The sequence below is a fragment of the Scheffersomyces spartinae genome (assembly GCF_019049425.1).
Source record: "Scheffersomyces spartinae strain ARV_011 chromosome Unknown scaffold_7, whole genome shotgun sequence".
Lineage (NCBI taxonomy): Eukaryota > Fungi > Ascomycota > Pichiomycetes > Serinales > Debaryomycetaceae > Lizanozyma > Lizanozyma spartinae.
This window is the reverse complement of record NW_025065054.1, coordinates 381,585-406,258: the sequence shown is the minus strand read 5'-3', so window position 1 is coordinate 406,258 and position 24,674 is coordinate 381,585. Positions and strand designations below refer to the sequence as shown.

Genomic DNA, 24,674 nt, shown 5'->3' with positions numbered 1-24,674 from the left:
ATTAATAATAGAATAGATGCTTAGAATACTTATGAACTTAAATGGGTATAGGTGGTCAAAACATATAACCCCAAAACCGCGCTACCAAAAGGATGTTTTCGTATAATGTCAGATTTAGTCTACTCCATATTAGTAAGTTGCCACCAGTTAAACGGAAGCCTTCTTATTACAATAGAAAAACAGATACATACACACGGAAACAGAAAAAGAAGCTGAAGCAACAAGAAAAAGAATCAAGCAAGTCTTTTATTTGGGTCTTGCTCATTGTACATTACCTAAGATGCCATTAACTTTTCACCTTCAACCTCAAGAAGCAAAATCACTACCTTCATATTCTGATAAAGCCCTTTTACCTTCCTCCATACTTTCTAAAATTGTGGATACGTATGATACGCTTCCCCGACCCCTTATATTTAAGGCTATAAGTCCATCACTGGACAATTTGACTAAGACCAAGACTACATATATTGGTGTTAGGGAGTTTACCCTGGATGAAGATACCATTGGCTTACCACGAACGATATATGATAAGTTGCAGATTAGTGATGACGATGAAGATGACGATACTATAAGCATAGAATTGATGGAGAGTATACCCAAATGTACACTGCTAAAGCTTAAACCTCGATACTTTTATAGTGAAGTACCCAATTGGAAGTTCTTCCTCGAAGATAAGTTAGTGAAAAGTTATACGATTTTAACAGAAGGTGAAGTCTTATTTATAGAGCATAATGGCTTAAGGATAGAGTTAACTGTGGAGAAGATGAATGCAAAGGTGTGTTCCATTGTGGACACTGATGTCGTATTAGAAGTTGTACCTTTGGATAATATGACTGCTGCTCAACAATTGGAGTTTAATAAACAAGAAGAGGCTGAAGTAGAAATTTCCAGCAGTTCTTCAATAGTGGTGGACAATTTGAAGCCTTTATTGGGAAATGTACCAGAGAAAGCAAGAGTTTTCAAACTTGATATCACCAAATTTAAAGGTGATAACCCTATTGTTGTTGCATTACATAATTTGGAAACGAGTGATGATCTGTTTGAGTCTTTGGTAAATATTGATTTAGTATGTGGATTGGATCGTTTTGTTGGGTTGGAAGACTTTTCGTATACTACGATGAAGGACGACTTTGATCTTCAAGGTAAAGAGGACGTCAAGTCCAAGCAGATTGCTGTTGATTTAAACAGTGATTTGATAAAGAATAAATTGGCAAAGAAAAGCAATGAAGATGATACAATTCTTGATAAGTATATTTATTTGGTTCCCTTTTGTTGGGAAAAACCAACATCAGTTGTCTTATCGATAATACAAGACAATGAAGACGCAAAACCATCACCAGGAAATAATTCTTCAGTAGATACTAAGCAATGCTACAATTGTATGAAATACATTGCCAAATCAAAGTTCAGTCTACACGAGGCTTTCTGTCTAAGAAATATCAAGAAATGTATTTGTGGACAGACATTTCTTAAAGAGATTCCTCTGACTCATTGGCATTGTCCTCATGATGATGATACATATGGAAATGGACAACTTATGAGGTTCAAGCATGAACGATTGGACCACCATATTTATCAATGTTGTGGTACTCAGTTTAAAAACTTTATTGAAATGGTAACTACCCATAAAGCTACTGTTTGTCAGTTGAAGTTACATGAATGTAAGTTTTGTCATCTTGTACTACCTCAAGGTGAAACTACTTATAAAGATAGATTTGAGAACTTAACTAACCATGAGAATACTTGTGGTAATAGAACTACCGAATGCTACCTTTGCAATCAAGTGTTGCGATTGAAAGATTTACCCAAACATCTTGGTATGCACGAACTAGAGAAGAAGGAAAAGGTATCATTGCATAAAAGTAACTTCCTCAAATGCTGCAATGTTAATTGCATGAAATTACTTGATATTCATAATCTCAATGAGCTTAAGCTTTGTGGGGTTTGCTATGGACCTTTGTATATGACTCAAGATGACCCTACAAAGATCAAACTTCAAGGTCGGATCGAGAGAAGATATGTAATGCAACTTTCACGAGGTTGTGGTAACCTGTGGTGTGATAATGAGTATTGTTTGACAGCACAGAAGAACGGTTCAATTGGAAAGATGACCATGAAGGAGAAATTAGAGATGGTTCAAAATTTATTAACCAATATCAATGTTCCTGTATTACCTATAAACAAAGCTCTACACCAACAGGAGAGCTGCAATACTTTTTGGTTCTGTGTTAGTCAGACAGTTCTGATGAAAAAGGTATTGATTGAAATGCTTATATCCGAATGTGAATACGACATGGAGATCATCTATAAAGCCGCTAATGAATGCAGTAGTAATGAAGAAGATATTCGAATGTGGCTCAGACTTCATGGTGTTCGTGTAAAACTCACCGAGGATGATCATTTCTTATCGGGAGCGAAGATCACGTGACGATAAGAAAATGGCATACACCCCCAACAAATATAGATAGATTAGTACCCAAAGCACTCATATAGATATACAGAAATACATGAATACATAGACATGCAAGGCATACGTAAGACATACATACGTACTCAGGTAGACTGTTGTATTCTTGAATTTATGCTTATAAGCTCATACTATTAAGTATTGTGTTCTGTTCACTGTACTTTGCTCACTGTACTCTGTTCACTGTGCTCTGTTCACTGTGCTCTGCTTCGTCATCAAATGTATGACATGACCTTATCAGTTGCACTCGCACGACCGTTCTTTTAATAGTGGCGTCCACTTTGAGTGTCTCCGTACGCGGGGGCTGGCCCGGGAACTCCAATTGGAACGTAAGGTAGTGTACAGAACAAGAGCCATAGTTAGGGAGACTGAGGGGGGGAAGTTAAGGAAATTGTGGGAGTATAAAATGTTATCGGTCGCCACTCCAATTTTATAACCACTCTTCCTTTCTGTTTTATCAAGTTTGTAGTTTACATTTGCTTATTGTTAGTGACTGTAATCTACGACATTACAATCTAATTATCACGACCTCAATAGACGTATAGATAATTATACAATAGTCTATTTGGAAAAAGTACCAGTACTTTTAGAACTTTTTAATTTAACCTTACAAACTACTATAACTACATTATGTTATTAAGCAAGGCTGTTGCTCTTTCTATTTTGACAGCATTGGGTGTCCAAGCTTTGGTCATTCCATCTGCTGAACAAGTTGTTGATATCTTCAAGACCGAAGTTGGTGAGATTGCTGAACAAGCAAACGGTATTGCTGGTGAAGTGTTGGCAAAGTTGAAGATTGACTTGTTACCAAACTCTGTTCCATTACACGTTCAAGAAAACAGAGATGTGTTGCCTCATAAGTACATTATTGTTTTCAAGGATGGTACTTCTAAAGAAGAGATGCTGTTCCACCAAGAATGGGTTGCTTTGGAACATTTTAATTCTTTGGCTGACGATTCTGCTCCTCATGTTCAACAATTCTTGAGTATTGTGCCTGAAGGTATCAGTACTCAAGGTGGTATTGAACATGTTTTTGATATTGAAAACTTTATGTCTGGTTATTCTGGGTACTTTTTACCAAGCACTATTGAAATGATTAGAAGACATCCAAATGTTAAATTTGTTGAACAAGATTCAATTGTTCGTGCTAATGAATTTGACATTGAAAAGGGTGCTCCTTGGGGTTTGGCTAGAGTTTCTCATAGAGAACCATTGTCTTTGAACTCATTCAACCAATATTTGTATGATTCTGAAGGTGGTGAAGGTGTTACCTCATATATCATTGATACTGGTATTAATGTCAAGCACACTGAATTCTCTGGTAGAGCCACCTGGGGTGCTACTATTCCTACTGGTGATGAAGATGTTGATGGTAATGGTCATGGTACTCATTGTGCTGGTACCATTGCTTCTGATACTTATGGTGTTGCAAAGAAGGCTAATGTAGTTGCAATTAAGGTTTTGAGATCCAATGGTTCGGGTTCTATGTCCGATGTTGTTAAGGGTGTTGAATTTGCAGCCAAATCCCATCAAGATGCTGTTAAATCAGGTAAGAAGGGTTTCAAGGGATCCACTGCTAACATGTCTTTGGGTGGTGGTAAATCTCCAGCTTTAGATTTGGCTGTTAATGCAGCAGTTAAGGCTGGTATTCATTTTGCTGTTGCGGCTGGTAATGAAAATCAAGATGCTTGTAACACTTCACCTGCTGCAGCTGAATTAGCCATTACTGTTGGGGCTTCCACTATTTCTGATTCTAGAGCATACTTTTCCAATTATGGTAAGTGTGTTGATATTTTTGCTCCTGGTTTAAATATTTTATCCACTTATATTGGATCTGAGTCTGCTACAGCTGTCTTATCTGGTACATCTATGGCATCTCCACATATTGCCGGATTATTATCATACTTTGTTTCCTTACAGCCTGGAGCTGGATCTGAATTCTTTACATCTGATAAGGGAGTTACCCCAGCTCAATTGAAGAAGAATTTGATTCATTTTGGTTCAAAGAATATGTTGTCTGATATTCCAGATGACGGAACTCCAAACATTTTGGCTTTCAATGGAGCTGGCCATAATTTGACTGCTTTCTGGGGTGAAGATACTACGACTTCTGGATCAGTTGTTGCTGATGAAACTCATTTGAATGAACAATTTGAACAACTTGAAGGTAAGATTGAAGGATTGGTTGGTAACTTTCTTAGTGGAATCAAAAAGAGTCTTGTTTAAATAACTAAGACTGTTATTTGTTTTATCATTGTTTTTCTATTTATATATATATATATATATATGGTTACCCTTTTGTACTGCGTTTATTGAATATATCAGGATATAATATAACTCTTTGTCATGTAAAGTAGTCATATCATAGTCATTCTGCTACAGTTATCTTTCCTGCATATACCATGTGGCAAACGACGAAAAGTATAAAGAGTCACCCATAGCCATAGGCTTACCCACTGCTCAGTCATATAGTGTAACAGTAACGATGTCTACTCCTGCTAAGAAGAGATTGATGAGGGATCTCAAGGTATGTACTAAGCGAACTATAATGCACAGCGTACAACAATGTACAGCGTACTTCAATGTACAACGTACAGCAATGCAACGTACATCCAGTTAGTACTAACAATGTAAAGCGGATCCAACTGGATGCTCCAAGTGGAGTATCTGCTTCACCCTTGGCTGATAACGTGATGACGTGGAATGCAGTCATTATAGGACCTGGTGATACTCCCTTTGAAGATGGTACATTCCGCCTTGTTCTTCAGTTTGATGAACAGTACCCCAATAAACCTCCACTGGCCAAATTTGTTAGTGAGATGTTCCATCCAAATGTATATGCTCTGGGAGAGTTGTGTTTAGATATTCTTCAGAACAAATGGTCACCCACATATGACGTGTCGAGTATTTTAACGTCCATTCAGAGTTTGCTTAATGATCCTAACATTAGTTCTCCTGCCAATGTCGAGGCAGCTAATTTGTTCAAGGACCACAGATCACAGTACATAAAGCGAGTTAGAGAAACAGTAGAGAATAGTTGGCTTGAAGACGATGACGATGACGATGACGATGACGATGACGATGAGGACGATGACGATGATATTGAAGAAGATTAAGATGGTGATGATATTTCTGTGTATAGATGTAATTTATGGGTATATACAAGTATAATAGTGGCAGTAACAATAATATTAATTACGTTATTTTATCCAAAGATAATACCATTTCCGACTTTTACTTTTTTCTAATTCCAAACGGGCTTTGAGGTCCTCTTCAATCCGCTCCCTTGCCTGTTCAGCCTTTCGTTCTTCCTCATAAGGATCCACAATCACAATCTCCAATGGTCTTCCGGCTTCACCAATAAACTTGTCACGATACAGAGCTATCGCAGCCACAACCAACGTCAAATAGATAAAGAACTTGGTCACCCCGTCAAGTCTCTTGGGATTGAACTGATCAACTCTAATAGGATGTAACGCAAGGTTAACTGGTGGATCTATGGGATGAACTAATGTTTGAGGTTTAGGATCATTGGTTTGTAACTTGGAAGGAGTAGGGTACGGCAAATCATATGGTGGTTCTTGTTTATTCCAATTATCAAATTTGTCTCTTGAACCCCAATTCCCAAACCCAATATAGTACCCCAATTGTTTGGCTTCTAAGGTCAACTTATGCCAATCTTTATCATACATTTGTTGAAGTTCATTAAGTACTTGTCCCTGATGTAATAAACTTAATGTTGCAAACCTAGAAGGCTCTTTGAATATAGGTCTACTGTCTATAGGTTCTGTATCATCTCCTTTACCTTCAGAATTACTGAACATACTGCCTATATCTTTAATGGATTGCATGGCTAATTTGGCTGCTTCTTCTTTGTCTTGAGCCATTTCCTCTGGTGTCCGGGGCTTGGGCACAGAGACCAATCCTCGAAAGGATCTATGAATCACTCGTCTAGTAAGCATCTTAATGTACACAATAAGAAAGGTAGAATACAAGTTGTACTGGAATCAAAAAGCTTATACTATTTTTTTTCATTTACTAATCACGTGATATGAGTACGTAATCTATTACGTAAGCTCGAGGCAGTATAACCTATAACCTATTTTATTCCTTTCTAGTAGTCAATACCAGTCCAATGGCTATGATTGGAGAACATAGTGATTTTATGATCATGCAAACACTATCAACAAGTATAATCAACTCATAAGCCATGAATGCCAAAAATAATAACTCAACTAAAACCACAAGTGCTTGTACTGCTGGGAAAGGAAATGACATTAAAATATCATCTAATGGTGAAAACACCACTCGGAAAAGCTTAACAGACTTTATTAATTGATCAATGTTGGAAAATATCATTGCAGGCCCACCACCAAAACTTCCAATTTGAGGCCACCAAGACGGTTGCGTATAATAATACGAATCATTCAGAGTACCTGATCTAATGGAAGCAACCCTTGGGTCAGGGTTATAGATTGAATAAGATGATTTTCTTGATCTAATAGATGGTGATGGAGGTACACTCCCGTAAGAATTACTTCGAGATAATACCGGAGTTCCTCCAACGTCAACAATCGGTTCGACTATATCTCCATTAGGTGGAATGACTCCTCCTATTGGTACTTGTGCACCCCTCATACCCATACCCATACTCAAGGGAGTCATGGTATCAATTGGATCATAACGACTTCTAGTTGCTGATAATTGTTGTAAATATTTTGTAATATATTCATCACTCATTTCAACTCCTTCAGGTATATCAATAACAAATTCTTCAGATGTCCCATCAGGATATTCAATTAAAACCCGTTGAGATTTTCTTCTTCTAACCTTTGGTGTAATAGTACCTTTCTTTACACCAAATCTATTTACAGGCTCATTCCAATATCTTCCAATGGCAGTTAAGTTCTTTCGTACCACTTCATATCGTTTCCTACTATCATAATCATATTGAGAAGGAACATTGGGTTTCAAAATAGCTTTGGCCATTTTGTGAGTTAACCGTTCTCGTCTTTCTTCTTCTTCTTTTGTTTCTTTTGTTTCAGTTATCACTTTATCACCAGACTTCACCACTTCAATTATTTTATCCTTTTCTTTATCCTTTTCTTTAACCTTTTCTTTCTTTTTCCACTTGTCCTTGTCCTTGCCTTCTTCCTTGCCTTCCTTGATCTCAACAAGGTTAGGCTGCTCATATGTTATCCAGGAAAGCAAATAATTCCAAGCTGGAGAAAATTCGGGATTAGGACCTGCTTTATAAACCTTTTCGGCCACAATTTTCTTTCCATCTTTCAGCTTCAGATCTTTCAGCTTCGTCATAGATCCTTTGGACGAAGTTGATTTTGATGTCTTGATTGTTCTGGTAGACATAGACGACTTGGCTGATTTGGGAGACTTTGCTGATGTTGCAGATTTATCTGACCTATTTGATTTGGCTGAAGTGGCAGAAGACGTGGACCTAACAGATCTCCCGGATGATATAGACCTTGTATCACTCTTATCGTTTTCATCACTGATTGCAGCCGTGATCATTCTTTCTTCTTCTTCTTGTACTTTTGCGAGCTTTTCTTCATCATCCAATTGATCCTCAAGAATTGCTTGACGGATCATGTATTCCTTATGATCTTGATGTAAATCATGTTTTGCTCTACTAAGTTTCTCTCTCATGGCTCTTCTGAATTTGGAAGTCTTGGATGGTTTTTGTACTGCATTATTATCAAATACAGTCGTTGGCATTACCACGGGCTGTGAAACTACTGGGTTTGTTGTTGAAAGAGCATCAGCAGAATAAATAGAAGCTGCTGGTGCCAAAGCAGTCTGAGTTTCAACTGGTGCTAAAACTGGTGCTGCAGATGGAGCTACAACTGGTGCTTCAGTAGTTTTTGGTGCAACCAGTACCACTTCATCTTCTTCATCAGTAATATAATCATCAGGGTCATCTAGAAACACAATTTTAGCAGAACTATCTTGTTTTGGTTTATAATTAGCAGCATTATTCCTATTATCATTCTTATTGCTTCTGAATATATTCAGAACATTTCTAGTTGTTCTTTTCATCACTGATTCATTGGAAGGTTCTTCTGGAGAATCAAAAACTACCTCAATAGGGTTATACTTGTTACTATTGGCAGTTTCATCAATAAACACTTCACGAAACGTTTTGGGAGTATATTGATTCGGTTTAATAAACTGCGATTCATCATACCTTTTCTTCTGGTTCATGTAATACCCAGAGTATCTTGATTTATCATTTTCTGATTGGATCACTGCAAAGGGAGCAGCATCACCACTGGCGTAGTTTCCTTGTTGTAGTAAACTAAGTTCTTGAGGAGTTATCTCCGCCTTTAAATCATTTGCATCTTCAACATCAAGTATAATCTCCTTTGGCATCCCATAATTATTATCATTATTTTTCTCCACACTAGGTAGACCATACCGATTATCATCACTTATGTTTCGCACTCTCCCAGTTCTATAGTTAAAATGACGATCTCTATAATCTGGACTGCGAACAGAAGGTACCGACGACGATTGGATACTTGGCTCTCGAGTATACGTTTGGATTTGTTCCTGGCTGCTAAACTTGACTGTCTTGGGTGCCAGGTTTGGTGGTCTTGGAGGTAACAGTTTATTGGAATAATTTGAGGATGGGCTTTGTGAGTTACTATTGTTGTTATAGTTATAGTTGTTACTATACCCGTACCCTTGATATGTAGGTGAGCTTGGTGTTCGAGCGTCGTTATTATAGTCGTATCTACTGTTATAACTGCTATTATCAACAAAAGTGTCGTATGCCCTTCCAGTGTCTATAGTATGCCATGCTGATGCCGTTTGCTGTGGTTTGGCGTTAGCTTCTTTCACTAATCGATCTCGGTTCTCACTCAAGTACCGAGAAGTGTAGTACCCACTCTGGGAACCCATAGATGAAGTTTGAGTCGTTGAAGAGAAAACAGAAGAAGCGAAAGCAAATTATAATAAAAGATATTGATCTACAGGGGTAGGTGCTAGTTAAGGTAAACAAGAGGCTGGCACATGATATTAACCGAAAACAGAACTGAAATTAAGGAACACACATTACACAAAATCAAAGATAGAAGTCGCTTTATTACGTAAGCAAACACAATCTGCCTACTCGATGTAAGATAGCTTTATATGCATATAACTTTAATCTGATCTCATTACTCCTTCTTTGCTATGATATATTGATATGCTTCGAAGTTGTATTAAGAGTACCAGGAGGTACAAAAGTATAACCTCTTTTTCTTATATTGATGATGATTTTCTTTCAACCGTCAACAAGAAGGAAATCTCATGTCACTTACAGAACTTGGGTCCCTTCCCTAGTTATTCCAATATCTTAAATCCCCAACACTTCTATCAGAATCAAATATTACTAGATTATCTGCAACGAGACCCTCATCCTGTTTCATTAAGACAATTAGCTGGTTATGGTAAGAAACTTTCGAAACAAAAGATTCTTGATTCAGCTAATTTTGTTCGAATTGAGCTACCCATTAGATTGGCATTAAGAATTAGAGATTTACAGACTTTACCCTTTGGGATCGTTAATAATTTCCATTTAGCTCATATTTATGAGAGTTATTATCATCTGTTTAATGCGTTTAGAAAGATCCCCTCGATTAGATCACTAGAAGAAAATGATAAGTTTTGTATAATCATTTCTAAATTATTAGATGATCATTTAACCAATTTGGCTCATTTGATGATGGGTTCTTTGGAAGTGAGTTTGCTTACAGATATCAACCAATCTGAGCTTGATACTTTTATGTCGCAAATGTTGAGATCAAGAATGAGTAGAAGATTAATCGTGGAGGAACATTTATCTTTAACTCAAAGTTATAAGGACTCACCTAATTCGGTTAAACCACCTCATTATATTGGAGAGATTTTCCACAATTGCAAAGCCATTGATCAATTGAAAATTGTTAGTGAAGCTGTTAAGAATTCCATGGTGGATATTTTCCCTAATAAAGACAACATGCCCGAATTAGAAATAGATGGTGACACCAAAACTACATTCCAATTCATAGAGCCTCATTTACATTATCTATTTGGAGAAATTCTTCGGAACTCCTATGAAGCAACCATCATGACCCATGGACTGCATACCTCTAAGAAATTGCCTCCCGTCAAAGTTACCATCATTGATTCCAAACGACAAGTGATCTTTAGAATTAGTGATCGTGGTGGTGGAATGCCTCATGATAAATTGAAAAGTATATGGTCCTTTAGGAAACGACCCGAATTAGCCAGGGAATCCTTAGCCAATTTCCATAGAATCCCAGGCTTATCTCCTTATACTGGGAACGAAGTTTCCCCAGGTGGGTCTTCAATGGTTGGTTCAGTACCTGCCACCTCTCAAATCTTGAAGAACACTTCATTAGGTGATTCTCACTTTGTTGGTCAGTCGAAAAAGTCTACGTTAGATCAGTTATTCAACAGACCCTACAAGTATAAGTTAGGGTTAGGGTTGCCTGTGTGTAAGGTGTACACTGATTATTGGAATGGTGACTTACAAATGAACAGCTTAGAAGGTTATGGTTCAGATACTTGTTTGACGTTATCGAAATTGGGTTATCATTCGAATGTTGTGCAGTTAGATAGAGCGTGATCACGACGCACGGTTGATCGAGGTCAGTCAATATAATTATACGTCCAGTAGTCACCTCTGTAGGTCGTAGTGATTTATGCCCGCTGTGGTCAATTGCGTCGGTCGTACTCAGTCGTAGTCTTATTGTCTGTCATTGTGGAGTATAGTCGTATCGTAAACCCAACCGTTGTAGTTATACTTCGCACTAAAATTCAAACGTCAATACAACAATTACAAGGAAAGCTGTGCTGCTTCATCATCAACAAAGTATGAGCAAGAACCTCCTGATCATGTCTTTGCTAGGAAGCAACGACGACGAGCCCAAGTCATCTGTGGTGGAGATAGCCCCCAAGCATGATACAAGGTCCCATACAAGCAGAGGTACTTTTTTAGGTACCTTAGTAAGTCAATTCCAAACATCCTTTGGAGTGCCTGGTGGTAACGATACTGCTACTGCTACTAATACTGCTATTGGAAATGGACTTGGCCTGGTACCTGGCTCGGCTACTGGCCCACCCACTAGCTCGGGTGCTAGCTCTACTACCACCGGTCCAACAGATCATTATCCTCAACCCCATATAGATAGTATGGGCATTGGCAACAGTGGTGGCACGCTTCTTCAAAAACAATCAACCGATTCAAGAGCTCTGTCAATGAGTCCTGCTCCTCTTTCCAAAGCTGTACATGGATCTACTCCTTCCAAACCGCGTCCTGTAAATCAGCATGTTAAAAGGTTCCAAACTAACTTCAACTTTGACCCCAGTCCAATACCGAATAAGCCTATGAGCAAAACGTCCATCACTTCACTCATAAACGTAGATGATGAGGAAGCAAGTAAAAAGGCAGATCAATCCTTGACTAAAACTACAACCACCTCATCATCTGCACCAGGTTTTACTTCCACAACACCAGCACCTAAAAAGAGGAAACAAGCTAACTCCAAGAAGGATGGGGGGGAACTGAAAAAGCTAAAAACAGATTCTCCAGCTACAAAATCTAAGCAATCTCTGATGTCTATCAAGGAAATGATGAACGATACTCCTACTGGTGGTGATTCCGCATTACTGAAATTAACACCTACCCTTGCAGCAGAAAGAGACACTCTGAAATATGAAGATGCTGAGCTTACAAAGCCTACAATAGTAGAAGTTACAGACAAGACTAATAAAGGCGTTGTTGCTAAGGATAATAAAAAGAAGGAGCCTGTGGAGATGCCCACCATAGTGTTAAATGTACCACTTATTGATCCTAAAAAGCCTCAACCAGGAAGATCTGAAGTTGTAATTAATGTCTTGAAAATGGCAGAGGATAAATATGGTTGGAATGCTCTTCATCCTCAGGCCAAAAATGCCTTTGAGTACATGGAAGATTTAATTGATGATGATGAAGATGGAAGTGGAGATGAAGATGAAGAAGTTGAAGCAGCAGCTAGAAAGAAGGAAGAGGAAAACTTAACTCCAGAGCAATTGGCTCGTCGACATCAAACTAAAATGAATAGGAAAGTGGGTAAATATGACTATGAAGATCCTTTCATTGATGATGAAGAATTACAAATGGAAGAGGAAATCACAAGTACAAAGGAAGGGTTCTTTGTATATTGGGGTCCTTTGGTTGACGATAGAAACGCAACCACCAAGAAAGGAAGCTCCAAGAGTAAGAAATAATAATAACAATATCATTGTATTATACTAAACTTCACGGATCCTTTCAATAGTAAGCAATAAGACATCTAGAAAGTTGGTCAAGGAAGGGTCCAAGGAATCCTTCTTTTTAATACTAGAAATCTGCATCTCGATTGATGTCAAAATCTTAGCAAGTTGTTCTTGATGTGAGGTGAAATTTGGATGACTCTTGATAACTATAATGAGGTTCAAGTAAGCAGAAAGGGTGGGTAATTTCAGCAGATCTAAATCATTATTAGCGAACGTTTCGTCCACACTGCTCTGTACAAGACTTATTATATCATTTGTACGAGAGTCATTCAACAGCATAAACTTGGCATTGGCAGTGACATTTCTTGCAGGAAGGGCAGGAGGTTTTGGTTCATTGTTTTCTGATTTGGATTCATCATCTTCAGATTTGGGTTGAGAATCTTGTGCTTTGGGTTCAACTTTTTCATTGTCCTTCTTCCCGGAGATCTCCGTTTTCTCTAGCTGTGAGGTTATACTATCCATTAAAGCTTCGGTTTTATTCCTTGTCAATAAATGCTTCAATATTCCAACAAGTGCTGTCTTTAAACTCTGATGTGGGCAATTCACCAATGAATCCTTAATAAAATCATAGGCTATTTCCTCTGGTGATTCAGATAATACCTTCAGCAATAAAGTCAAGGTAGCAAAGCCAAACTTTGGTTCAATGGAATATTCAGTCAAATAGATAAACAACAACGATTGATAATAAATTGTGAGCAATTGTTTAGGAATCTTGCTCAATTCAATTGCAAGTTTTCTGCAAGAATCACTATATTGATTAATTGCCAACCAAGACCAAAAGGCACACATATCTTGAGTACCTCTATTAAGGAAGGTTTTGTGAATCATGGTTGGAATTTGTAATCGAATAGTGAACACAATAGCATCATATAACGAAACAGAAACATTATTATAGTCACGATCGGAAACAACTTTGTAAGAATACAATTCAAGTATTCCTATAGTTGAGTTTGTAATCTTTTGAGCATCCGAAGTAGTAATTGAAGTAGCCAAGTTCTTTTGATAATCAATGACCACTTTTTCAAAGATTTCTCCCATCAAGTCGTCATCATCATCACCAGCCGTCAGTGTGTAATCAAATTGTTTGAATAATTTATGGGAATCCTCAATGTATGTATCAAAAGTTTTCTTCAACCAAATATCCATGGAAATTGCCAACTCAGATAACCTTTCGAAAGGTGGAGACTCCAACCGGTAAATCAATATCTTCTTTAATTGTTCTTGTTTCAGCTCTTGCAAGAAAGAGAAAAAATCAAGGGTATATCCTTCCATTCTATCACGGAAAGACAAATCAACAGCATTAGTTAAAAAGGAAGTCAACAACTTTCTCTGTAAAAATTCTTCATCTTGTTTTATCTTTGCTAGTTCTTCCGCAGTATATTCTGTTGAGGATGATGGATACTGGGGACCTTCATAATTCCTAACAAAGGAATAGATTCTTCTGAAAATAAATGGTAACTCAGTGAAGTTGGCATCCACATTGGAATAGATCATATTGATGAAAGACGTAACAGCCATCAGAAGAAATCTTGAGGGGTAATAAGTATCCACTTTCTTCAAACAACTATCCAATAACTCACAGAGTGAGTATAGCTTCAAATTGAAGAATCTCTCTTTAAACTGTACGTTTTCGACAATATCATCAACGGATAAGCTACTTAAAAGTTCACAAGATTTAAGAATCAATTCCTTAGGATTTCCCTCTAAGGCAAGCACTTCAAATATTTTTAACAACTTATACAAACCCGGACTATTTCTTATCCCGGAATCGAACTGGAAATTAGTTTCAAAGTATGGCATAAGTAAAGCCGGTATGTCCCAACCAATTTCAAATGCTAGCACAGGATTGTCCTTCAAGACTTGGTGTAAAAGTCCCAACAACTCCTCTCGTTCATCGTATGAATATCTATCTACGTCACTTAAATAAATATCCCAAAGAGTACTGTAGGATAAATAGTCCTCGCCTTTAAGTACATCCTCGGTTGCCAGATGGATGTTCTCAATGATGGTTTCAAATGGAAGATTCTCAATTGTGGAGTCACTAATAGCACTTTCTGTATCCGACATTGTAACACTTTGATTCCCTGGCAAAACCGCTACTCAAGGTACTGGGTCTTGTTCACATCATAGAGAGGTACGACTATACTTTAATAATGTTTTGGGGATAGAGAGTTTTGAACAGTCGTGCTCGTACCATTTGAGTACCGGGTAACCCAAAGAAAGTGTTCATTCACTATCAATGGTCTATCTGACTTAAAGCTTCAAGTAGCAATGACAGTCATAGTATTGCGAATGGTTAACATGGCATTTTCTAAAAGTATTATAGGTTATATTAAGTTTTAAACCAGTTTTAGATAAATGAAAAGACTATTACAATTTTGAATGGACGACATTTCCCTGATGTTCCGACATTTTCTTAATGTTCCCAATATAAATTAGCCTCTACATAAAGGACGACTCAGATAAACCCATTTCTGATTTGATATATATTTTTGGCTTCTTATTTATAAGGACCGTTTGTTCCTGTTATACTTGCTTCGCTTCATTTTGTGGTGCTCACGATTGGCGTACGCTGCGAATCAGTGTCTATTCTTTTTTTGGCTGCGAAAAATTACAGCCAATATATTTACACTACAACGATACGACATTAATGGTTGTTTAACATAATTGAAGTCTTGAAACTTGTTTTCATTGTATCATATTATTAAATAACAAGCTATATGTATAATCCTGGTTTTTCCAGCTATTTTATTGAAAATATTATTAGTATTTGGCAAAATGATTAGAAACATTTTAATTACTTAGTAAAAACGTAGCATCGTTCAATCTCAGACCAACCTCCTTGGTAATCATTAATTAACTCGGAGGCCATTCTCAGAAAGGAGACAATGTACTTCTCACAATCACTAAGCTTGAAAATAGCATTGTGCCATGGCGTTGGAATATGAAGCATGCCATCTTCCTTCAGTTGAATATGACCTATTGTTGTGCATTCTTCTTTATCCAACAATTTAATACCAAACTTGGGACCATCGTTATGGTGGGCATGGATAGATAAGCGAACGTGAAATGGGAAAACCAATTCCACCAAATTAGAATAAGCATCATTTCTTTTAATCATTTCAAAAGCTACATGGGATACAACCTTCTTGAACTTCTTATTCGACCACGTTTTCACCATCGGAATATCGTTCAAGTCTTCACACATAAACTTCATGAACCCTCTATGCAAAAACAGACGTGGGTGGTTCTTGTCTTTGATATCTTGTTTAAGCTTTTCATTATCGTTATCACAAGCATAAATCAATACCTTCCGGTTGTCTTCAGTTAACGGGTCCAATTTTGTTTGTAAATGATGATCAATTGAAATTGTTTGCAAAAACCCTTCAACAGCAGCTTTGTTTTCTGAACGGAAACAATCATTTAACCCTTTGAAGTATATACCTTCAAAATCCTTGTCTTTGATTTTCTCATATAGTTCAATCAAATGCGTGGTATATTCGTCAACAATGTCGTCATCAACGTTAATACAATCACTAAAGACATGTCCGTCACTTACAATATAAAACTTCAAACCAGGCGGATATATAAGTGCGACATCGCTAACAAACTTCATAATTCTTCTCAATGCAAGTTCCTCACCCTTGTCAGGAAGTCCAGAGGCAACCTTAGTACTGTTGGAAGATTTACAGGGGAAGGCAGGAAGAACAGCTTCAACAGGTAAACCTTTTCTAGTGAAAAATTCAACGTTCCGCTTGAAAACATGAATACCAACATTATCCCATCTATCATCACTAGCCTTATTCTTAATTGTCTTTGCAAAAAGGTCAGTAATCTTATCAGTTGCACCCTCATACTGTTCAAATAGCTCATCTTCTTCAAAATATATCTGCCCATTGCTGAGAATAACCAGAATAAACCATAAATCAAATTCAGTAGGTTCAAATATTTTAGTCAAGCAACCAACTCTTTTACTATCTTCAAGACTCAATTCAAATGACAAACTGTCTCCAATGCATCTCTTTGTAATGCCAAATTGAATATTCTGACCTACCGTAGAGACAAGCTGACTAATCAATACATCAGCAGAAAATTCAAGGACAACTTGGTTTCTGATTGAAAGAATGTCAATGTTATCTCTGCTATACAAGCACTTAACCTTTTTATAGAGCGTAGCATCTTCCATGGTTTTATTCAAAGTCATTTTTGTTAAAGCAATGTTCTGTCAGAACATAGGTAATTATCCTGGCATACCAAAAGAGTCATAAGGGTATTTAAATTGTTTATATTTATTATGCTTAACTGTATTTTACGGCTTCTTTTAAACATAATTTTAGAAGCTCGTATGATTTCAAGGTCAATGATGCTAATTTACGAAAAATCACAGAAGGTCAACTTTCTCCTGCTTAAGAGTTAAAAAAATAACAACGTTTATATCAGTAAAATAGATATTGATATATATAAAAATTCCAGTGGTTTTATTAAACACTTTACATTAGCAAAATTATCAACGAGTACTCGGCTTTTTTTTATAGCAAAAATGTCTTCTGAAATCTCAAACATATGTTTATTGTTAACAATTTTGTTTGTAATATTTGTTGGAAATGTTATCTTTCCTCCAGGGAACTTCCCAAAGAACATTCCTACAATCCCTTTTTACGTTTCCTTCTTGAGCCAGTTCACTAACTTGGACCAGAAACAAATATACGAATACTACTTGAAAGATAAACTAGAGAAATACGGAGCAGTCAAAATCTTCTTCGGTTCAAGATGGAACATATTAGTTACAAAGCCAGAATATTTGCAGCAAATCTTTCGGCAAGACAACACTTTTGCAAAGAGTGGAAACCACAAAAAGAACCCACACTCTTTACTAGCAGAATATACTGGAGACAATGTTATAAGCGCTGATGAAGGAAATTGGAAAACCTATAGACAGGTGTTAACCAACCCAATTATGTTTCCTAACATGGAGCCACTCCAGAAGAATTGCTCCAAGTTCTTTGAAATCATAAAGTCACAAATGAAACAGGAAGTTGCAACAATATCTGTCAACGATATACTTCAAAGGTTTTGTATTGCAAACATTGGTGATTGCATTGTAGGAGTTGATTTCAAAACATTACAATCAGATGATGCTAAATCGTTTCACGAACAACTTCATTATGTTAAGAGTCAAATTTTTAAGCCACTCTTTATGTCTTTTCCTACTTTGGATTGGTTCCCATTTCCCAGCAGAATAAAAGCTAGAAAGGTCATCATAGATTTCAAGAAATCATATACGGCACTTCTAAATGAAGATGAATCTCTTCAAAATGAGGAAAGAGCAGCACCCATACTCTGCGAGGCTTTAGAAAATGGAACTCTAACACCTAAACAGTTTGAAGATAATGCGATGATCCTATTAATTGCGGGCCATGAGAACCCTCAGCTTCTACTAACATCGCTTCTTTTTGTGCTAGCAAGTAAGCCGATACTCCAACAGAAGATACGAGATGAAGCCCACTTAGGTTTGAATTCTTCTTACGTTACAAGTTTTATATACGAGACAATTAGGTTGTATCCTCCCTTGGGACAGATCATTAATAGATGTACAACTAAGGCGACAGTTCTCGGTTGTGACATCAATATCCCTAAAGGAGTTTACGTGGGTTATAATAATTTTGCTACCCAAAGAAGTAGCAGTGTTTGGGGACCGGATTCCAATGAGTTCAAACCTGAAAGATGGGGCACAACTACGGAACAAATACAGAAAAACTACAGTTCTGCAAAGGTTAAATGTACACTTCCTGCTTTTCACGGTCGAAAAAGGGCATGTATTGGAGAGAAGTTTGCCCTTAATGTTGCGAAAACTTTTGTTCTTCAATTGGTAACAAATTTTACCTTAGAGGTTGATCCAACTTGGGAGACGAAACTTACACCATCGGGTCCAGTATCACCGTTAGCGCTTCGAATCCAATTTAAATTAATAAAGAAGACGAATCTGACAAACAGTTGATAATTAAAAGTTCTGATCATTATTTTATGCTAAAATTCTTTTTTACTATGCTTCAAATAAATATTGAAAATATTATGATAATGGAAGTTCTAATAATGTACAAATAAGAAGAAATAGTTTTCTTTGCTTAATGAACTCATTTGTTTTATAATTATCAAAGTTTTCATAAATATGAATCCAGATTCCAAGCTTCTGGAAATAAAGAAAGAGCAAACTACAAAACCCACTCTTTCTCTGCCAAACAGTACCTACTCTGAAATCCCTTCTGGTCGAAGAAACATCATTATATTGCTAGTAACATTGAACAGTTTTCTTGGGCCTTTAGCAGGTAATATCTATATTCCACTTATTCCCAAGCTAACTCAAGAGTTTAAAACAACCATTTCAGTGATAAATGGTACAGTTTCGGTTTTTATGGTAGTGTTTGCTATTGCTCCAATCTTTTGGGCTTCAATATCTGACTTTGGGGGAAGACGTCCTTTATTACTATCTGCTGAAGTTGTGTTTGTAGTTGCCAATATAGTGTTGGCTGCAGCGCCCAAACATTTGGCAGTGCTCTACATCTTTCGAATAATTCAAGCAGTAGGTGCTTCCACTATGACAGTGGGAATGGGGGTAGTTGCAGATATCTGCCAACCCAGTATTAGAGCTAGAGCTATTTCTTATTATATGTTAGGACCCCAATTTGGACCAATTTTGGGTCCGATATTAAGTATTGTTGGAGCCCTGGGTTCCTGGAGATGGACCTTTGGGATGTTAGCCATATTTGGATTTACAGTGTTTCTCATGATAACCTTTCTTCTTCCTGAAACATTAAGAATACTAGTAGGAAAAGGCGAGTATTTGAAGAAACTGAAAACTTATTTTGTTAATCCAGTATTTAAACAAAAGAAGATTATACCCGTTGACGCTGTGTTTCCACATCCACCTAAACCGAGTTTAGCAAACTTTGTTAAACTTATTAGACAAGAAAGAGTATGGATGACCACAGTTAGTGGAAGTTTCGTTTTTGCTGCATACTATGGAGTTCTGGTTATATTTTCTCAAGTACTTCAGGAACTTTATGGCTTTACTCAATTACAAGTTTCATTATCGTATATCTGTCCTGGGGTATCTTTAATTTGTGGTTCGATACTTGGGGGCCATTTATCCGATTTTGCTCGAAAAAAACAACTTCAAAGACATCCTGATTATTATTGCCCCGAGAAGCGGCTTTCGTTTCAATTAATTGGAACCTTTATTTTAATCAGTGGTCTCTTAGGTTACGGTTGGTGCGCACAGAAGAGAGTCCATGTTGTATCTATATTCTGCTTTATATTTCTTTGTGGGTTTGGTATGACTTGGATTCTCAACAGTAACACAACCTACCTTTCTGAATGCTCTACTGAACAGCCAGCAACTTATGTTTCTATAGGGAACTTTGGTAGAAACCTTGGGGCAGCTATTTGCTCTGCGATTATCCATATTCTTGTACGAAAAATGGGCTACGGTTGGTGTTTCACTGGTCTAGCACTTGTTAGCTTGATTTCAGCAGTCCTAACGGTTGTATTGTTAATTAGAGGTCGTAAAACTCGTATTTTCGTTTAAAGGAACAAATGAAAAGAGTATCACTACATCATATTAAAGGTATATTAAGCATTTCCGAGTGCTACAGGTAACTGCTTATAGAAATTACTCTTGAAATTATTTAATATTATTGTAACATAATGATCTTTAGGAAGTGGAGGCTGCAAATTCATGCACCGGGGACAAAGCTAATTCGTTAGTAGAAAGTGCATTGGACAAAATTTGGTGAACCCTCCTAACTAAAGGTACCCAAAACTAATAGTGTAGTGGCATATAAAACTGATTGTGAAAACATTCTGGTGCCAGAGCACTTGGCTTAATCCAACATGAGTAAATCTGGTGTTTCACTACTAGTATTGGAGATTTCTGCGGCTTGAAGCATTTTTTTGGTAGTTCATAGCCAACGAGTTAAAGATGTACGCTAGGAAAAAGAATGGATTTTACACAGTGAAGGTGGGGTACAAATTTAATCATTCCAGATCACGTGACTTATCGGATTTCGTTTTAAGACTCAGAGTAAGACCTTAACATGCTAAGATACTTACTAAAGCCAGAAAAGTTAAGAAGAGGATGAGTAGATCGCAGATAAATACTATGATCCACTCAGATGACGATGATGATGGTGATGACGACAGAAACGTAGAAGAAAAGCAACAACCAGGGTTTGAAGATAAAAGAGTAGGACGCACGTCACCAGATGACTTATCCACATCCTTGATAACACCGGCTATGACTACTGACGATCAAGAACAAGATAAAGACCAAGAAAAAGAACCAATATCCAAAGAACCATTCCGAGCCCAAGCTCAATTAAAGAGCGTTGGAGAAGAATTGAGTGGGATGGCTCGACTGAAAAATCAAGAGTTAAAGATTCAGATTAGATTCCAACCAGTTGGGTCTACACCGCTGATTAGTCCTAGAGTATTCAAGATATCTGCTACTCAAACCATGGCTTCTCTAGCAGTGTTTCTTCGTCGACGGCTCAAAGTAGTGGACCAGTTATGGTTGTATCTTCATAGTCTGTTTTCTCCCAATCCTGATGAAAGATTAGGCGATTTATGGGAGATGTTCAGGACTAATGATGAATTAGTAGTATACTATTGCAATACAGTTGCATTTGGATAAATACAATCAATACAGGATCGATAGTTAGTTAGTTAGTTACCTTCAGGCTTCTTCAAACGGATACATACAAATAACATGATATATAAAATAATACAAGGGGTATCGGAGACGACAAGGATAATAGACACCAGATTCACACGACAGCAAATTTAACAACATAGTAGGAAACCCAGAAGACACAAGGTACTCTTTGCGAGACGAGAGACAGAAACATTTACGTTTCAAACACTGACAATAAAGGCACCTTGAACTAAAACATTTCGAATAACAGTTAGTGACAGTTAAGTTGGCACAAACTTCCAGACAGCGAAAAGGAACGAAGATAGCAAATTAAAACAAAATAAAAAAGGATAACAAAAAAGTAATTGTTAGGGAAACCAGTTGTAAAATAAAGGGAGATGATAAGGTAACAGTGTTGAATGAGTGTAAGTGGCGAATTAAGTTCATTGTAGCTCCTTCATCCGGTTGAATCAACCTAGTGTACAGAGAAGGAGTAACGGTACTCTCAAATTCTATCTAAAACCTTTAATTTTAGTAGAAAACAAATTGAGCCTTACCAGAAACAACAGTAACGGTACAACCATCGGTACCAGAACCAGTGTAAACACCATTTTCGTATTTACAGTCACCAACAACAGCAGCACCTTCATCACCAACAATTTTAATGGAGAAATTTGGAGCTTCCTTGTTGTTTGGGTTAGGAATCAAACTCAAATAAGTGAGATCACCAACCTTACCAGCACCCAAAACCAATGGAGCCCAGTTACCAACACCAGAACCCGCAGTACCCCAGATACAACCATCTTCAACTGAGACACCGGCATTGTTACAATAGTATTGAGCAGAAGTCTTACCACCTCTCCAAGTAAAGTAGGTATCGGAATCAACGACAGTAGCAGGTTGAGATTCACCAGCACCAACTAAAGTTGGAATATTCATGTTTTCGGAACCAGGGTAATCAGTTCTACAGATGGAAAGATCTTGAGACAAGTTGTTGACAAAGTCGGCAGTGTTTTCACCCCATTCACACAAGTAATCGGAGTTGGTGTTAGCTCTGTATAACTTACCACCCTTACAGTACAAACCACCGACAGAAGCACCACTTGAAGGTTGCTGACTTGGCCATTGGGTCTTTGACATACCAGCTTGACAAGCATAAGAACAGTAGAAACCATCCTTACAATCAGGAGAGGTGTTACCATTCAAGTCCATAATGGAAGACCATCCACCGTTCAAACCATCGATCCAAGTGACACCAATGACACCTTGACCAGTTGGAACGGAAGCACAATCGTGAACACCATCTTCAAACTTTTCTGTAGGATTAGAAAAGGCAGATAAATCACCAAGAATACTGTTGGAAGAAGAAACTCTCTTGTGGAATTTCATGTGATCATGGTGGTGATGGTTATCTTGAGGTAAAGGAGCTGCGACAGCAACAGCTGCCAAACAGGATAAAAGGATAGACGAGTACTTCATAATAAATAGAAATATTTGAGCAGGAAAATAATAATCTTAATCTTAATAGCTATTAAAGGAAGGAATAGAAGATAGGCAAACGTATCAATTAAAAGGAAAGACGATAGTTGGCTGGTAGTGATAAAATCTTCTAAAAGTTACCTATTAAAACGATCAAATGAATGAAAAATCGGTTGGCGATGGGATATTATTTTAATCTAACTATTAACAAAAATTTACTAACGAATGACTTGGAAGAAAAAACCAATGCTACATATATATGATTTCCGATCAGGCATTCCTTTCTTTTTTCATAACGGCTTGAATTTTTGACATTAATATTTTTATTATGGCACTATTGTTGTTATTTTTCTTTCAATACTACTGTTTCCAGTAGGTCCCGATGCACCATACCAAACACGCACATCGTGTGTATGCCATTTGTCCAAAGGGGGAATAAGCTAATGGGACATGCCGGATTTGACCTCGACACTAATCCCCGAATCAGGCATAGTCTGGCCTACTGTTGTTGGCAACTGCAGGCCGCACAAAGAAGACCTGTGTATACTCGATTGGGTTTTAGAATTGTTTGGTCTGCTGCACATAATTAGTAGATGTCGGAATTCTGTCATTACATACACAAAGTGCATCAAAGGGTAAATAATAAAACTACTGAATGTAATTGCAATTGTAATTGTAGTAACTATTGTTACAGCAGGAATTAATTACAGGTCCTAACCGTTGCAGTAACGTTACTCTACATAATGCTCTTTGCATACCCCTGTCGATTTTCCATACCGTTTGGTGAATGCCATTCTTCCGTCGTTTCTTCTTCCAGTTACAATAAAGGGTTCTCGCACGACGTCAATATAGGCGAGAAAATGCAACAATACTACAATGCAGCCACTCTTATATTTTGGTCGAATCGGGAAGGTGGGCAATGCCATTCGACCCAAAAATTTTCAACCTTGGGATTCTAAAAATCGAGTACCCACTTTAGGAGATTCCTTAGACTGGTCACATTGCCTTACATGGAATTTACAACAGGAGATTCTTCTTCTTCTTCTCCACATTTAAAGAACCAGAGTGGTAGATCTGTTGTGTGTGTGATGTGCTGTGGGTTGCGTTTCGTAAGTAAGTCCTTGCGTTCACTGCCCAAGAAGTTTTGTGCCATGAACGACACTTCCTATCCACGACATATACTGTGTTAGGAACGACCCACTCTAGGCTATAGTTGTTGTCGATGTTATATAAGCGACACTTGATGATGATGCCCCTAAAAGCCGTCCATCTTGGATAGGGCCTGTGCTGAGTTGATTTAGCACGTATTACCGATGTGCTGCACCAATCAAATAATTGGGATTAACGTAAATGATATTGGTAGTTATTTGCTACCATCCAATCATCACAAGATCAACTTTTGAAAATGTTGCAAATCAATGTAGCATGCTGTATGGCATATGCCAACCTCCCCCCGGCAGGTTTGGAATGTTTAAAACGTAATAATAAGCATTGTAACCTCAATTGCTACTCTTATTCATGGCATTGCTACTGACCAGGGTAGAGTCCTTCGAGCATTTACGGCACGATACGAGAATTGATCGAATGTCATTAGAATACCCTTTTGAGTACATTCCTGAACCTTACACCCATCGAATCCTTCCTACAACAGTAATCATATGAAGAATGGTTGGTCAATTTGAATAGGGGGTTTAATACATCCGATTATAGACAACGACT

General features: G+C 37.5%; 12 protein-coding genes across 12 annotated transcripts; 7 read left to right on the top strand and 5 right to left on the bottom strand.

The window, feature by feature from the left end:
- Window positions 1–92: 92 nt before the first annotated feature.
- KQ657_004682 (uncharacterized protein) lies at window positions 93–2,428 on the top strand (the record flags this gene model as incomplete). The annotated part of the gene is made up of 2 exons (XM_043195350.1): window positions 93–100; window positions 184–2,428. 2 exons carry the CDS (start codon window positions 93–95, stop codon window positions 2,426–2,428), a joined length of 2,253 nt encoding a protein of 750 aa, XP_043050016.1.
- A 669-nt stretch (window positions 2,429–3,097) lies between these two features.
- On the top strand, window positions 3,098–4,693 carry SUB8 (proteinase B; the record flags this gene model as incomplete). Its single annotated transcript, XM_043195349.1, has 1 exon — window positions 3,098–4,693. The coding sequence occupies one exon, from the start codon at window positions 3,098–3,100 to the stop codon at window positions 4,691–4,693; it is 1,596 nt and encodes a 531-aa protein (XP_043050015.1).
- Window positions 4,694–4,952: 259 nt separating this feature from the next.
- Window positions 4,953–5,583, top strand: RAD6 (E2 ubiquitin-conjugating protein; the record flags this gene model as incomplete). The annotated part of the gene is made up of 2 exons (XM_043195348.1): window positions 4,953–4,994; window positions 5,104–5,583. The coding sequence occupies 2 exons, from the start codon at window positions 4,953–4,955 to the stop codon at window positions 5,581–5,583; spliced, it is 522 nt and encodes a 173-aa protein (XP_043050014.1).
- An 84-nt stretch (window positions 5,584–5,667) lies between these two features.
- KQ657_004679 (uncharacterized protein) lies at window positions 5,668–6,429 on the bottom strand (the record flags this gene model as incomplete). The annotated part of the gene is made up of 1 exon (XM_043195347.1): window positions 5,668–6,429. One exon carries the CDS (start codon window positions 6,427–6,429, stop codon window positions 5,668–5,670), a length of 762 nt encoding a protein of 253 aa, XP_043050013.1.
- A 142-nt stretch (window positions 6,430–6,571) lies between these two features.
- Window positions 6,572–9,385, bottom strand: KQ657_004678 (uncharacterized protein; the record flags this gene model as incomplete). The annotated part of the gene is made up of 1 exon (XM_043195346.1): window positions 6,572–9,385. The coding sequence occupies one exon, from the start codon at window positions 9,383–9,385 to the stop codon at window positions 6,572–6,574; it is 2,814 nt and encodes a 937-aa protein (XP_043050012.1).
- Window positions 9,386–9,671: 286 nt separating this feature from the next.
- On the top strand, window positions 9,672–11,096 carry KQ657_004677 (alpha-ketoacid dehydrogenase kinase family protein; the record flags this gene model as incomplete). Its single annotated transcript, XM_043195345.1, has 1 exon — window positions 9,672–11,096. The coding sequence occupies one exon, from the start codon at window positions 9,672–9,674 to the stop codon at window positions 11,094–11,096; it is 1,425 nt and encodes a 474-aa protein (XP_043050011.1).
- Window positions 11,097–11,172: 76 nt separating this feature from the next.
- Window positions 11,173–12,739, top strand: HPC2 (Hpc2p; the record flags this gene model as incomplete). The annotated part of the gene is made up of 2 exons (XM_043195344.1): window positions 11,173–11,181; window positions 11,354–12,739. 2 exons carry the CDS (start codon window positions 11,173–11,175, stop codon window positions 12,737–12,739), a joined length of 1,395 nt encoding a protein of 464 aa, XP_043050010.1.
- A 24-nt stretch (window positions 12,740–12,763) lies between these two features.
- Window positions 12,764–15,259, bottom strand: YBP1 (Ybp1p; the record flags this gene model as incomplete). The annotated part of the gene is made up of 2 exons (XM_043195343.1): window positions 12,764–14,841; window positions 15,256–15,259. The coding sequence occupies 2 exons, from the start codon at window positions 15,257–15,259 to the stop codon at window positions 12,764–12,766; spliced, it is 2,082 nt and encodes a 693-aa protein (XP_043050009.1).
- A 325-nt stretch (window positions 15,260–15,584) lies between these two features.
- On the bottom strand, window positions 15,585–16,991 carry DIT1 (Dit1p; the record flags this gene model as incomplete). Its single annotated transcript, XM_043195342.1, has 1 exon — window positions 15,585–16,991. The coding sequence occupies one exon, from the start codon at window positions 16,989–16,991 to the stop codon at window positions 15,585–15,587; it is 1,407 nt and encodes a 468-aa protein (XP_043050008.1).
- Window positions 16,992–18,865: 1,874 nt separating this feature from the next.
- DTR1 (uncharacterized protein) lies at window positions 18,866–20,372 on the top strand (the record flags this gene model as incomplete). Its single annotated transcript, XM_043195341.1, has 2 exons — window positions 18,866–18,871; window positions 19,143–20,372. The coding sequence occupies 2 exons, from the start codon at window positions 18,866–18,868 to the stop codon at window positions 20,370–20,372; spliced, it is 1,236 nt and encodes a 411-aa protein (XP_043050007.1).
- Window positions 20,373–20,677: 305 nt separating this feature from the next.
- Window positions 20,678–21,476, top strand: ATG12 (uncharacterized protein; the record flags this gene model as incomplete). Its single annotated transcript, XM_043195340.1, has 2 exons — window positions 20,678–20,681; window positions 20,902–21,476. The coding sequence occupies 2 exons, from the start codon at window positions 20,678–20,680 to the stop codon at window positions 21,474–21,476; spliced, it is 579 nt and encodes a 192-aa protein (XP_043050006.1).
- Window positions 21,477–22,007: 531 nt separating this feature from the next.
- Window positions 22,008–23,361, bottom strand: SIM1 (SUN family protein; the record flags this gene model as incomplete). The annotated part of the gene is made up of 2 exons (XM_043195339.1): window positions 22,008–22,949; window positions 23,356–23,361. 2 exons carry the CDS (start codon window positions 23,359–23,361, stop codon window positions 22,008–22,010), a joined length of 948 nt encoding a protein of 315 aa, XP_043050005.1.
- Window positions 23,362–24,674: the final 1,313 nt, after the last annotated feature.